General features: G+C 39.0%; 1 protein-coding gene across 1 annotated transcript; it reads right to left on the bottom strand.

The window, feature by feature from the left end:
- Window positions 1-362: 362 nt before the first annotated feature.
- Window positions 363-2916, bottom strand: LOC135802424 (AT-rich interactive domain-containing protein 1A-like). Its single transcript, XM_065316005.1, has 3 exons — window positions 2900-2916; window positions 1531-2843; window positions 363-1478 (listed from the first exon to the last, which is right to left on the bottom strand). Exon 2 carries the CDS (start codon window positions 2790-2792, stop codon window positions 1674-1676), a length of 1119 nt encoding a protein of 372 aa, XP_065172077.1. The 5' UTR covers window positions 2793-2843; window positions 2900-2916; the 3' UTR covers window positions 363-1478; window positions 1531-1673.
- Between the last annotated feature and the right edge of the window lie 12563 nt (window positions 2917-15479).

The raw sequence follows: 15479 nt of genomic DNA, 5'->3' as shown, positions 1-15479 counted from the left end.
AGCTTTTGCCCGCAACTTCGAATCGGTAGTGTTTGATAAAAGTGTAATTCGTTTTTACTCTCTTTGTTCCAGACATAGTATGTAATTAATTCTATCAATAAGATTCGCAATTTTATTTTATAGAAATTAATTATATAAACTTGGACTTTACCGAATATTTAAAAACAAGAATTGGCCAAATTGGTCTAGGCGGTCTTGAGTTATGCGCTTACTAACAGATTTTGCGATTTATTTTTATATTATAGAGAAAATATAATACTATATTAAGTATCAAGTAACTAAACATGAGTTATATTCACGTGATTAATTGAGAGTTTGAGAGCGTGGTTTATTAAGAACCCCAAAATAAAACAAAATAAATATCTGCTGTAAAAATTTTAATCCTTTAATAAAATAATGTGGTAAATATTAATGTTTAAGAAGTTAATGCAATCGCCTCCGGATAACATCTGCCCTCCTTGGTGCTAGCAAACAGATTTATCTGTATATCCACCAAAGTGGCATCAATTGAAACCACGGCGTGTTCCTTATCTCCAGAAGTCACATAAACCAGGTTTCCATTCAAATAAATCTCATACGCAGTCACCTCAGGGCTGGCAGCTCGAATCCACTTCACCAGACAAGTAGTCGGCGTTAGTTTTTGCAATTTGATAATTTTCAGTGGTTCCGAAGACTCATTGCAGAAACAATCATTCGCAGCGCTACCCGCAGTATCACATCCGCAGCTATTCAATGCAGCATGTTCCTGCTCCAACAGTTGTATACTGTAATCTGGTGCATCAGTATCACATAGAGCAATTTCCTGTACCATTGTCTCGAATATACCAGCATTAGATTGCTTGGCTAATTCGTTAGTCATCATTGCAAGTATGCCATCTTTTTCTGTACACTTTTCCTGCGTTGTTTGAATGGCAAGTTCAAGCAATGACTTTGTTGGCGCAAGTTTCTTAGAGAAATGTTGTGGTTGTATTTCCAAATTATCTACGCATGGACATTTGGGAATAGTTGAGGTCTGCGGCAATGGTTTGTCAAAGTCTTCAGACTTTTTATGAAAAGTGCATTTTTGATCGCTTGTTTTCCGCTTGCAAAACACTTCTTTCTCGGTTGTGTGCTGTTGTCTTCAACAACATAGCACAGCACTTCATTTGCCGGCAATTGAAAAGATAACATAGATGTTGGATACCAGCAAAGTTTCATGAAATTATTGGTTTTCCCATAGGTTGTGCTGTATAAATCTCTCAATGGTGTAAAAATGCTTTTACAATATCGAATTTAATATATGGTTGCAGAGCAGTTATATCATTCATGTTGTTTGTGAAAATTTTCAATGTGGTTGTACTAGTCGCAACAGTTTCGTTTTCGTAATTTAAGCATTTAAGAATTCTAGAGTAATCACTTTGATTACTCGATATCGACGAGCTATCCTCAGACTCATCTTTAGATGCGGCCATTTTTATTCCATTTCCCATTTTAGTTATCTGAAAAAATTGAGGTTAGAAATTTTGTTGTATATAGAAATGTTTCAATTACGATCGCGTCTCTTGCATTCAACAGTGGAACATGTGCAATTGGATTTCAGTCTAGGATCAATCTGTGTTCCTGAATCTTTGGGATGTGCATTTGACCCACGACAGAATTAGTTCCACTCATGCCGGAAGCCATAATTTCTTTCCTCAGCTCTTTAATACGATCGCATTGTGGATTGCAAGGCCCCACACACTTGCATTTGGAAGGTGGTGCTCCTTGAGTATGCCTTTGAGTTCTTCATTCGTCAATAACTCGGGATTTGGTGGAATAACATTTGGTCTTTGACCGGGCACTTGTCCTGGAAGTGGTTGACCCATTGTTGATCCGACTTGAGGAGTAGGCACTGCTGAATATTGCATTTGCCCGCCGGCTACAATGGGTTGCTGGGCCATACCGGCAAGATATGGAGATTGTGGTGCTTGTTGTTGTTGATATGGTGATGGTTGTGCTAGCTGCTGGCCCATGAGAGCTCGTTTCTTCATTTCACAAGCAGACTTAACGCATTTAACCCCAGTGCATGTACAATACAAGTTAGGGTCAGGCATAGCGGACATTTGTTGCATTGGTTGCATTGGTGGCATTTGTTGCATCGGGTGCATTGGTGGCATTGGTTGCATTTGTTGCATTGGTGGCATTGGTTGCATTTGTTGCATTTGTTGCATTGGTGGCGTTTGTTGCATTGGGGGCATTTGTTGCATCGGTTGCATTGGTGGCATTTGTTGCATTGGTTGCATCGGGGGCATTGGTTGCATCGGGGGCATTGGTTGCATTGGTGGCATTTGTTGTTGATACGATGGTTGCATAGACATTGCTTGTAAATTATACGATTGTTGTTGTACTTGCATTTGGCCCGGACTTTGTGGATAAGATTGTTGGGGTGGTACCATATTTTGTTGGGCTGAGGGTCGTAGCGCGTTACAAGATCTATTTGCCTCCTCAAGACACCCGCGTTTACCATAACTCATTGCATTCTGGGAAATTGGTGCACTTGGCACGTATGATTCGGTGGCGCACGTTTTTGTGGGATCAACAATACAACCAGCATTGCTACCACCGGGACCAACAGGTGATTCGTAATTGACTTTTCCCGAAGCATTCAGGCTAGCGCCCGCAGGTGAATATGATTCACATACACCTCCAGTGTTAACACACTGTGCTGGAATACTTTGTAAAGCTTGTCTTGAACCGATCATAGTTCCTGGCATAGTTCGGGACAGTGCCTGGCATGCTTCCAGGGGCTGTATTTGGCCTACTTCCGGGAACATTTTGTAAATTTGGATCTAGACAATCGGGTGGAGCGCAAACACAGTTGGGATCTGTAATTAAATTTGAGTATGTAAAAACGTGCCATTGCGTAAATGTGAGTTTATACTTTGCAAACTACTCCTTACTACTCCTTGTCCTTGCCCAGGTCCGGGAAATGGCTGTTGATACAAAGATCCTGGTGCAGTTCCTTGAGCAGTGTTATATTGAGATCCTGGCATGGATGCAAGTTTGCAATCGGTAGGTGGACAAATACAAGAGGTCCCCGTCACTGATTGTTGTGTAGGGAGCCATTGAACCACCTGGCATTTGAGGGGCATTTGCTGCATATACAGGGTATTATTCATCGGCGGTTGTTGAGCATTATACATTTGCTGTTGTTGATTGGGGTCACAGTATGCTCCAGCATTATCAGCACAATTTTTTGGATCAATTGCTTGCAAGGTCGGGTCTTTGCATGCAGGATGACAAAACTTTGCTGGACAGTAACATGGATCTGGTACTCCTGCAATTGGCATCGGTTGACCAACTAACACTGATGGTTGTTGACTTGAACGTGGCTGACTACCAATGGCTGAAGGTTGTTGCTGACTTCCCATACCAGATTGCCGTTGTTGGCTTCCGACAGCTGAAGGTTGTTGTTGTTGTGGGCTTCCCATACTCGGTTGCTGTTGTTGGCCTCCTATGGTTGGAGGTAGTTGTTGACTTCCGACAGCTGAAGGTTGCTGCTGCTGTGGTTGGCTGCCTATACTTGGTTGTTGTTGTTGGCTTCCTACGGCTGATGGTTGTTTTGACTTCCCATTGATCCTGGTTGCTGTTGGCTTGCAATAGCTGAAGGTTGTTGGCTACCAACCCCGGTTGTATTTGACTAGGATCTTGTTGAGTTTCCACCACCGGTGCACCTGCAACTTGTTGTGCATATTTCCTAGCAGCTTCTTTTCTTTCTTCACATTTCGGTTTGCACGTTGTAGTCGTCGGACATATACACGATGACGTAATCGCTTCTAAAACAATTTTTGTTTAATGCCTTTAATAAACAAAAGTATATTAATACCTTGTCCTGCTACACCTGCACCGGGTGCTCCCGATTGCATTGTGTGAGCACTTTGTGGTACAGTTCCTGGGGCTGTGCCAGGGGCAGTACCAGGCATAGATCCAGGTACAGTTCCGGGAGCAGTACCGGGGCTGTGCCAGCATAGATCCGGGTACGGTACCGGGTACGGTTCCGGGGCCTGATCCAGGTATAGTTCCTAGCACAGTTCCTTGTCCAGATCCTGGAACAGTTCCATAAGTTGATCCAGGAACTGTGCCGGGTGCACCTGAAGGAACACCTCCGGCACCCTTCCGCCTACAATCCGGAGCTGCACAACCACACGGATTTACTAATGCTGCATTATTTGGTGGCATTTGTTGTTGACTTTGCGGACCCATTGAACCCCCATGGAAGCTGGGTTTGTTGTTGGCCCTACAGAATATATTGCCGTACTTGGCTGGGCACTGTTCATTTGATTTAATCGCTGTTCTTGTAATTTACTGCAATTTTCATTGCATTGACCAGGTGGACAGTTGCATTGCGTGGGACTACCACCTCGCAGACCTTGAAATCTACCCGTGCTCGTAAAACAGTTGACCAACACAGCTTTCTTCTAAAGTTTGGATATAAACAATATATAGAAACAACATTCAATAAAGTATACTTACATTTGCACCAATGGTAGTCACCCATGAAAGATTAATAGCCTGGGAGCAATGATACTGCATTGGAGGTGATGTATCCAAATCTTGTGAGCGAGACACGGCCGACAATCGCGCATCTTTCTGCGTAGGTCGTGACTCTGTATTAGCAGATTGTGTTAAGTAATTAATAGTTGGCATAATCCTACATTTTTTAGTGTTGTATCCTGTGCTCGCCACTAAATCATCCTGAGTATCCGTCCCTGTGTTACCCTGGCTTTGTTTTCTAGTTTCAGTTGTTGAAGTTTCAGGCAATGAGGCTGTGGATCCTGGGATACAGAAAATGCCACCAGCAATCTGCTTACACAAACATAGTCGTGGTTGTTGTGTTGCAGGGATTGGCTCGGTCTTTGCCTGCATTTTGCTACTACTATTTTGTGCGCAGGCGCATTCAGGAAATACAAGAGATGGTACTTGTTGTTGTTGTTGTTGTACCTGCTGTGGTTGTGGTTGTGGTTGTTGTTGTTGTTGTGAACATTTGCAAGTTGGAAAATTGCTCTCACTGCCCAAATCTGGAGAAGAATATGATTCTGTTACAACACTAGGTTCCGGAACTTCTTCAATTATTTTATCCGGTGAAGTTTCCAAGTCTTGTTTTGATTTTCCTGTCGCTGCTGGAACCATCATCGGCCGATTAATGATTGGCAGTGAAGTGGTTGATATCAGTTCACAACTGCATGATATATGTTGTGGAGCTGCTGTTTGTTTAGTCTCCCGTCCACATTTGCACGGAGTTTTCATATTTGCAGTGGAATCATCAGTTTGTTGCTTGAAAGATTGTTTTCTGCATCCGGACCACAACAGGTACAAGCTTCAACCATTTTGGCGCAGACTTTTTGCAGCTGTTGCGGCAACTTGTTGTTTCTGAGCAATCATTTGCGATGTTTTTCATTATGGTCTGGTACACTTGGACCACATCTACATAAGTTACCAGTTCCTACATCACATTTGACTGTTTTGGTTGAAGGTTGCGCTGATGAAGAAGTTATCTTAGGTTTGACAAGTTGTAAACCAGCACACGCACAACATCCTTGTTCTGGTTGTTTATAATTCGTTGGTTGTTTCTGTGAGCAACCACAGGTGTTTTGCCCCATTGTTATAGTTACTATCATTACCAAACTTTTGCGCATTCATCTTTGTTTCGTTGTCACTCAGCGGGCGTCCAACAGGACACTTACAGAATTTATCCACAGTTTGATTAACAACACTTGGCTTTAGAGATTGTTTCGGATTGTTTCCCTGCCATATTGCTGGGACCTTTTGCAGCTTCGTTTAATGCCTGCTCCAAATTCAATTTTTCTAATATTTCTTGTGCAATTGTGCCAGTTTGTTCGTCGGTGGTCTTTACCGCGCACATTTTAATGGTTTTGTTTTAAAGGATTAAAATTTTTACACGCACATACACTTAAAATTTATGATGTTCGACAGGAATGAAAAGGAAAATTGTGACAGTTTGGGTTTGGACACAAGTGATTTTCGTTTGTTTTACAAACGGCTATATTGATTTGTATGATGTGGTGGTTTCACAGTCATGGCAATCAGACTTTGGTGATACAATCAATGCAGCAACATTGTGATGAGTGTTTGCTCCCGGTGGTTAGCGAAAGAGATATATTGGATTCCGGGTGGCACAGTTGATCTAATTTCTTATCATTAAGTGACATTTCTGAATAATGAGTACTTTTGTTCAATTTAATCATTTCGGCGTCATCGGGAAATGTTGTTTGATTATTCTTGTGATTTTGTTCATTATGTTCATATTGCACTTCAACCGGGACACTTTTTCTACCGCTATTATACATTTATCAATCTTTACCCAAACTAAGCATGTTTTGTTTTAATTTAAAAGATTCTATGTGTTTCTTAAATTCATATTCGATTATTTTGTTCAAAATATGATGCCACGAATCTTTGGTTTGAATTGATATATCTTTAAACCCTACAATATTTCGACTTACAAGTTTTTAAAGCATGATTATTCTGATTCATTTCTAATAATTGAAATTTACCTCTCGAATCAATATTAAATAAACTCTTATGCTTACTGACAAAATATTCTTGATCCTCAGCAAATGTCTCCATCGTTAATTTTCGAGTTTTATTTAATGGTACATGTGACTTTATAAATTTATATTTTATAATAGTCTTGTTGTTGGACGTTTGTTGGTTGCACTTATTCATACTGAGAATTTTTGAAGAAAATTTCGAATCAAAAGCAAAAAATCTACAGAATTGTGTTTGATAGGTTATATTTTATTATTTAGAGTCATTTATGAATTTTACATGTTGATGCTGTCATCCTTTTTTGCTCCGGTAGATTGGTCCCAGATATGGTGCCATTTGATAAGCGCCCTATTAACGCTTCCAGCTTGGAGTATTTATTGATGCACGCATTGGTAACGTGGAATTTATTACTAGTCACCTGAGTAGCAAACGACAGAGATGCGTGTTTCACTGAATCCAATAACTTTTCCGACATGTTGCCTTGATAAAACTTCTTCTTTTCATATGATTTTGATTTTAAATGTATCGCACTTTTCCTATCGTAAGGATCCATCCAGCATCTTTTATAACAATTTTATTCTATGAGCTGCAAATTTTGAATGATTTACAATCAATGTTGAAATGATAAGTGACAGGATTAAATTGTTTGACTGTTTATTTTATAAAATAAATGATTTGGCACACATCAAAGTTTTTTTGTGTTAAGTTGATTAGCATTTAGTGTAATATGCAAGCGATGACGGATACGCTCGACCTTTCGGTGCCATAGCGTAAATTTCAATTGCAATAGTACCAGAAAAATCCAAAGCATCCAAAATTGCATAGAGACGTTCCTTGTTTGTGATCCTGGCCTTCAGTTGTCCGTTTACATGTATATCATATCCGCAGATTCTGCAATCAATCGGTGGAGTCCATTTCACTAGTAAACTAGTAGCACCCACTCTCTTCACGCTGCATATTTTGAATCCCGCTAAATCTATACCGCAAACTGAACCTTTTTCTTATGTGGATCCAGTGCACTGCTGATAAGAGCGCTATCAAAATCAGGGGCACCAGGGTTTTGTTCTCGTAGTCGACATATCAAGTTATTAAAAACTTTGCTCTTTGATCGTTCCAATATATCGCCGACCAATGCATCAATGTAGTGATCTTTTTGTCTACATTTCTGTAATAATGCACAAATAGCTTCTTGTTGATTATTAACATCCAGTGTGAATGCAGATGCTGCTTTTATGAACGGTGTTGTTACTAATTCGGCATCTTCACAAGATGTCTGAAGATGACACAACATGTCTTGCATACGGTCCATATAACTACTCTTGTTTTCGCCAATAGATTTGGAGCATTTGCATTGTCTACCACCATCATCATCATCATTTTGATATTTACGTGATGGTTCATTATTTCGAGCTAATGCCATGTTTTCTAAACATCTGCAAGCCCTTGATTCTTGTTGCTTGTCTTTCGCACATGTTTTTGAAACTTCTTCATTTTTGAACATGGAATAAATGTAGCTCTGTAATTGTAGACACTTTCCACATTCTTGCTGGATTTGATCACCGGAACATTTTTCAACAACATCTGCATCAATTTTGGATACTTCTCCTCGCGATTGCCGATTTTCGAATTCATTACTTGAGATTAACCCTTGTGGGGTTGATGTGCAAGCTGTAACTGCTCTACCATCCGCACTACTTCGACGCGTTTCTTCTTTTGGGACCAGTACTGTACCTTTCGGTGAGCTGCATTGAGGATTATTAATATTAATCGATATTGATGTACGTTTTGTTGATTCTGGTTCTATCGGTTTGGCTTCGGGAGAAGTTAGTGTGTTCGATTTGCTTGTATTACATGGAATACTGTTTTTGTTAGTTTTATCAGATTTAGGAAGTTCTCCAATGGCGGAATTGCAGGTAATGCTTAACTTTCTGGTTTCTTCACAGATACAATTATCACCGGCGGTATTTTTGGTTGGGAATCTACAATTGGTTTTATTTCACAATTAGTCGCACTTTTTGACTTGCCTCTTGCGAGACAAACGCAGATTTTACTACTTTCTAAACCATTTTTGTTGTTTTCTGTCAATTCTGGTGACATTAATTGCCGTTCTTCTTCTTTCTTGGTCTTTTCTGCTTCACATTCAGGAGGACACGGGCTAGTGCAGTTGCATACTTCACAAGTCTTAGCTGGTTCACTTTCACTGTTTAATTGCTTATTACACTCTTCACATGCTCCATAGTCTGTCATGGCTTTGATTATTCGTAAAATTAACTCCGCACATTTTGACTGGCAACTTTCTAAACACTCGCAGATTTCCGCTATTAGTTCTTCAGGAATTTCTTTTTTTACTTCCATCTTAGTTGCTTGACATTCTTCATTGCACATATTTATGCAAACGCATGGATTACAGATTAATGCTTGAGAATCAGGTTTAGAATCTTGTTGTTTTTTAGCTGTAAAATTATCACATTCACATAGTGCGCAGACAACTTCTTGGTTTATTTTAGGTGGTTCTTCATTCGGAACAGTTTGAGTTTCTTTAATTTGATCATTTTCTGCTATGCACATTGTTTCGCAATGACAAGTAGTTGTTAAAACATCAGTTTGATTTTGTTTGGTCATTGCTGCTTTCTTTTCTGTGCACTCCTTTGAGCATATATCATGACATTTACATATATCACACACATTACTCATTTGCGCTTTTCTTATTTTATCTCGTTGGCATACTGGGTTACATTCTCCAGTGCAATTACATTTGAGACAAGTATCCATCTGTGATACCATCACATCTGATGCAGTAAGAACTTGTGTGGGGTCTTGTTTATGTAGAATGCATTCTATGCCGCATAAACCAGTGCATTGACAATCAGAGCAAACGTTAGAGGCTCCAGATTGAGGTTGTGTGTTTACTGCTGGAGTATCAGGTACTACAGGAACTGGTTCTAAATTAGCAACTGGTGATTCATCCACATCAGTTTGAATTTCTATATTACAAGCACTACGACATTGATTTTGAGCGGATTGAGTTGAACCATTCTGCGATGTATTCTTTTCGGGTTTCTTGCGGATAGCGGTTCTCATAGCCTCCATTGCTTCTTTCAATTTTCGCTCTTCACATTCACGCATGCATTTTCCCGTACATTTGCATGATGTGTTGGTGTCAACCACAAGAGATCCCAAACCTGGTAATGAATTACGTTTGATAGCAACTGGGATTCCACTGCTATTCGGACATCGCCAAGAATCTGATCTATGTTTTCCCATTTTTGTTTTGTCATTTCACAGCGCGGAGGACAAAACCCCGGTGTGTATGTGCAAAATGAACATACGCTTGCAAGATCATCATCTGGCTCTAAGTCACATTGGACATCTGTAGCTTGTTTCGAGTCTTGAGCACCCTCGGCACCCATTGCATCACAAGTATCGTAGTTGCATTGAAAACCAGTAGTGGTCAATTCATTAGGCTTGTACTTTTGCGAGGGACTGCATGTCGGCCACGAGGTTTTAGATTTTCATCCACGTCACTGTTGGATTCATTTTCTGACAATGCTTTGGAAGTGTTTTTGCAAACACAAGTACTACCAGAAGGCATTTTGTTTTGATTTTTAATAATGATTTTAGATGGTAATACTTTTTTATGCCATTATTTTACGAAGGATTTAATGATGTATGACGTTTAGAAATAGGATTTTATTTGACAGATTATAGCCATATTTAATTGTTTTTTATTTGTTGTTTCCTGCGTTATGCATTAAAGTGTCTTGAAGAGCCGTTTAAGTGGTATTTTGCCTTGTTTTAAGCTGCAGTTGTTTAGATTTGTGGCAATTAAGTTTGCTTTTACAAACCTAATTTCAATTGTTGTATTGCAGAGTTTATTAGACTGTTGTTGGACTCATTTGTAAATAAGGATTTTCTAGTCCTGGTATTGAACAAGTCTGGAGAAGAGTCATGTTTTCAACAACTTTTTGCTTTTGGACAATCTAATTCAAAATAATTAATATTATTGGGATCTCATGTTCATAATATACCAGTCTTTATGTCACTTTTTGTTGTTATCATTAATGAATGTAGGAAGGCGTCTTACAGAACACTTTTCGAAATTGTCAACTCTTAACAATTGTTGTAAACACCAAATTGCTTCAAAGTTTGACTTAGAAAGTTGGCTGCCATATTAATTTAACCTCTTGTTACAAAAAATCACAGATCATGACAGTTTATGGCTATCTCCAGGGCTATATTCATTTGCATAATGTTGTTGATATGTTATAAAGGTAAATTTGTATGATAAAATAATCTGCACTTTACACAAATAAATGATTGGCATATATCAATGGCATATATCAGTTGTGTGGAATTGATTAGTATTTAGCGTAATATGCAAGCAATGATGGGAACGCACGACCATTCGGTGTCATAGCATAAATTTCAATTGAAATGGTACCAGAAAAATCCAAAGCATCCAAAATCGCATAGAGGCGTTCCTTGTTTGTAATCCTAGTCTTGAGTTGAGTGTTAACAAGTATATCATATCCGCAGATTTTACCATCAATCGGAGGATTCCATTTAACAAGTAAACTAGTGGCACCCATTCGCTTCACGCTGCATATTTTAAATCCTGCTAAATCTATACCGCAAACCGGGCCGCTTTTTCTAGGTTGATCTAGTGCGCTCAATATAAGAGTCCCATCAAAATCAGGAGCAGCAGGGTTTTGTTCATTCAATCGACCTAATAAGTTATTAAAAACTTTGCTCTTGGATCGTTCTAGCAAATCGTCAATCAACGCGTCAATGTAGTGATCCTTTTGTTTACATTTCTGTAATAATGCACAAATAGCTTCTTGTTGATTATTAACATCCAGTGTGAATGCAGATGCTGCTTTTATGAACGGTGTTGTTACCAATTCGGCATCTTCACACGATGTCCGAAGTCGACTCAACATGCATTGCATCCGATCTGTATAGCTACTATTTTTCCGCCCCATTGTTTTAGAGCATTTTGATGGCCTACCACCATTTTCATCTCCTTGACTTTTACGTAATGGCTGATTATTCTTCTCTGCTTTTGCAAAACTTTCTAAACACCTGCATACAACACTATCATCAGATAGTTTCTTCCTCGCGTGCGGTTCTTTTTTATCCTTTTTATCGTCTTGTTTTTTATTTTGTCCGCATGAATTATTTTCTTCATTTTTGAATATAGAGGTAATGTAGCTGCGTAATTTAACACACATTCCACATTCCTGCTTTGAATCACAAGGACATTCTCCAGAAACACCAGTAAGTAATGAACCCGCACTTTTGTCCCTTTTAGCATCAGCTTTACTTCCTTTCCCACAAGTTTCCTGACGTTCCAATTCTTTCCTTGAAATTAATCCTTGTTGTGTAGATGTGCAGGCTGCAACTGCATTACCATCCGCACTACTTCGACGCGTTTCAACTCCGCATGATTTCATAGCTTCAACAGGTGTTTGAACTGTTGCGCATGTTACAGCGCCTTCTGGTGTGCTACATTGAACATCAACTCTGGGTGCTACGGGTGACACTTCAGACGCAGTTGAACCTCTCTCTGCTGGTTTGGGCATGACAAATGCACGTGCCATTCTCTCTCGACATTCTGGCGAGCACGGTGTGTTGGATTTACATGTAACACATGGAATCCAATCCACATTAGTATCATCACACTTGAGAGGCTGTCCAGCGGCGGAAACACAGGTTATCTTTCCTTTTTTTACTTCGCATGCTCTGGTGCAAATGTCTACACACTTACAATCTTCACAGACTGTGTTGTTGGGTGGGAATTCGGCGATGGATTTTATTTTACGAATGGCCGCACATTTTGACTGACAAGTTTCTGTGCAGTCGCAGACTTCACAAATTGGTTCATCAGGAAGATCGCAACTAGACTTAGCTTTTGTTTTCGATGGAGTTGGTTCATTGTCTACTACATTCTCTATCAAGGTATCATCATCTTTATATTCTTCCATAATACCTCCTTTAACTTGAGTGGAATTATCTGTAACTTCTGGTTCTTCTAAATTTTCAGGTTGTGGAGTTGATGGAGGATCTACAGGTGTTGAAGCTTCTGGAGGTGGCGGTGGTTCAGATATTTCTTCATCTTGAAATTTAAGGTCTTTACTACTTCTTTCCTTCTTGGTTTTCTTTGATTCGCATTCTGGAGTACATGGACCAGGGCAATTGCATACTTCACAGATCATAGGTGGTTCTTTAACCTTTTTTGTTTGAGTTTTAGTTGCTTGACATACTTCATTGCAATCATTTGGGCAAAGACATTTCGGCTTACATATTAATGTGTTAGAATTAAGCGGTATTGAGTTTTGTTGCTTTTGGGCATTTAGTGCTGCTTTACAATTTTCATTACAAGCACCCACACATTCGCATATTGCACAAACCACTTCCTGATTTGCTTTTGATGGTGCCTTGTCCGGAATGGTTTGTGTTTCTTTAAATTCATCATTCTCCCTGGTGTACATTGTTTCGCAATTGCAAGTAGGCGCTTGTGCATTGGTTTGATTTTGCTTGGAAATTGCTTTCTTTTCTGTGCACTCCTTTGAACACACATCACTACATTTACAAATGTCACACACACTACTTATTTGCGCTCTTCTTTCTTTATCCTTCTGGCAAATTGGGTTGCATTCCCCAGTGCAATCACATTTAAAGCAAGTATTCTGCAAATCTTCAGCAGGGTTTTGTTGTGTAATGTCTTGTTTTTGCATTGTGCATTCTATGCTACACAAACCAGTGCATTGACAAGCAATACAAACATTAGAGGCTATCGATTGAGGTTGTATTTTCACCGTGGGGTTATCAATGGGAACTGGTGCCAAAGGAGCAATTGGTGGTTCGTCCATATCCGTTTGAACTTTTGTATTACAAGCACTCCGACATTGATTCTGCGCACATTTCATTGAGACATTCGGTGAACGTTTCTTTTCAATTTTTTTCTTTCGCATAGCGTCCATTGCTTCCGTTAATTTACGCTTTTCACATTCACGCGTGCACTTTCCTGTACATTTGCATGCTGTATTTGGATCAGCAACTACTGATCCTAAACCTGGCGAAGAATTACGTTTGACTGCAACCGGAATTCCACTGTTTTTGGGCATTTCCATGAATCGGATCTATTTTTCCCATTTTTCGTTTTGCCATTTCGCATCGTTCATTACAAAATCCCGATGTGCATCTGCAAAACGAACAGATGCTCTCAACATCATCCTCGTCCGGTTCTAAATCGCATTGATATCGATTGCTTGGGCATTGACAGCCATAGCACTGCAAATGTCGTAGTTGCATTGTAATCCAGCCGTGTTCAATTCATTAGGCTTGTATTTTTACGATGGACTGCATGCCGACCTCGGGGTTTTAGATTTTCATCCACATCAATGTTGGGCTCACTTTCTCGCAAATTTTTGGATGAATTGCCGCAATTACAAGAATTACCAGAAGACATTTTACTTTTTTTCTTATAGAGTGATTTTAGATGATAACACTTCTATTTTTATGGCATTAGTTTACAAAGAATTTTATGAGTTTTGACGTTCACAAATGAGATGATTATATTTGACAAGTTATTGCTATATAGAATGGTTTTTGTTTCAGTTGACACTATTCACACCCGATTCACGTACTCGTAGACATTTTTTTCAATAATTAATCTTGAAGACAGTACTGGGTCCATGTTGCTTTACTTTACCATCACTGTTGATTTCTTTGATTGTGACGATGAACAGACTATTAAGTGGCAAATAATCCAGTATTGCAATATTACGCATTCGATTGTAAATTCGCGATTTTAATTTTTTGTTGATAAATATAGCATAACCAATTGTCGATTGTAAATCGGAGGGATCCCATCGTACAATTAAACTGTTCAATCCAAATTTACGTATTTCAGTAATAGCCAGCGTTTGGTTTGTTTTTCGTTTGATAAATTTTTTATTTTTGGTTTTTAAGTCAATTTTTTCTTTAGAAAACATTATTTTTTCATTAAAAACTATAATTTTGATATAACAGAATTATCATATGAAGTAAACTGTCAATGTCAATAATTAACTTTAATTTGTTTTGGTCCTTTTCATTACATAAATAAAACATTCACATTTATGCCATTTTGAATGTTGCTCTTGCTTTTTGAGATGGTCCAGTTTCCGTCATCGCGCAGATGCAAATAAATAAAGTTGATTTGGGCTGAACGAAATCAATGACTGCGGAGTTTCGCACACCGCTATGGATTTTCATTTTCAAATCATTGTTTATGAAAATTTCAAAACCTTGTACAGGTTGTTTTGATGTATAACTCCATTTAACCAAAAGAGTGTTTTCACCTATGCAACGCACGCTTGTGATAGCAAAACTTACATTCACCGAGCTGGGATTCGTAACAGAATATGGTAAATTTTTCAAATCATCAGTAAAGTTGTGTTTGAAGTTGTTTTGCAGTCGATTCATAACTGTTTGCATAACTTGCGGAGGTACATTCGCACATTTTTCTTTGACAGCGCAGACTATATCATTCCCAAAGTTTATCACAGGCAGTATAACTGGACTACTGAATTCAAAATCAGTATTTGTTGAGATATGTTTCGCATTAGTTAATGATTTAACCGGTTTCGTACATTCTTCAAACAAACTCTTCGAATCCAACATGTCCGCCGTGCTGATATCTTTATCCGTCTGAGGAATCTCATTTTGAACAGCTACACTATTCCGTGTTATATGACTAACACTTTGTACATTCATATCATTGCAAGAGACTTCGTTCTGAACACCGGCTTCAGAATACAAAATTTCAGTGATTGTACTTTTAGTAGAATTAAGTGTTTCCGCGTCTCTTGTTGTTCGAAATATTTCTTCTTGACTGGCAGTCGGAGTTCTAACACTTTTGCGTCATTTAGAGAGATGTCCACAAAGGTTACACTCTGATCATATGT

This window comes from Atheta coriaria, unplaced genomic scaffold (assembly GCF_025399875.1).
Source record: "Atheta coriaria isolate IRGN ID8LTWV9N9 unplaced genomic scaffold, Caltech_Dcor_3.1 hic_scaffold_22_pilon, whole genome shotgun sequence".
Classification (NCBI taxonomy): Eukaryota; Metazoa; Arthropoda; class Insecta; order Coleoptera; family Staphylinidae; genus Dalotia; species Dalotia coriaria.
The sequence above is the reverse complement of the archived record's forward strand: the minus strand, read 5'-3'. Positions and strand labels throughout refer to the sequence as shown.

Excerpts from the sequence above, each read along its gene's own strand:
- LOC135802424 (XM_065316005.1), bottom strand. The coding sequence starts at position 2,792 with ATGTTCCCGGAAGTAGGCCAAATACAGCCCCTGGAAGCATGCCAGGCA.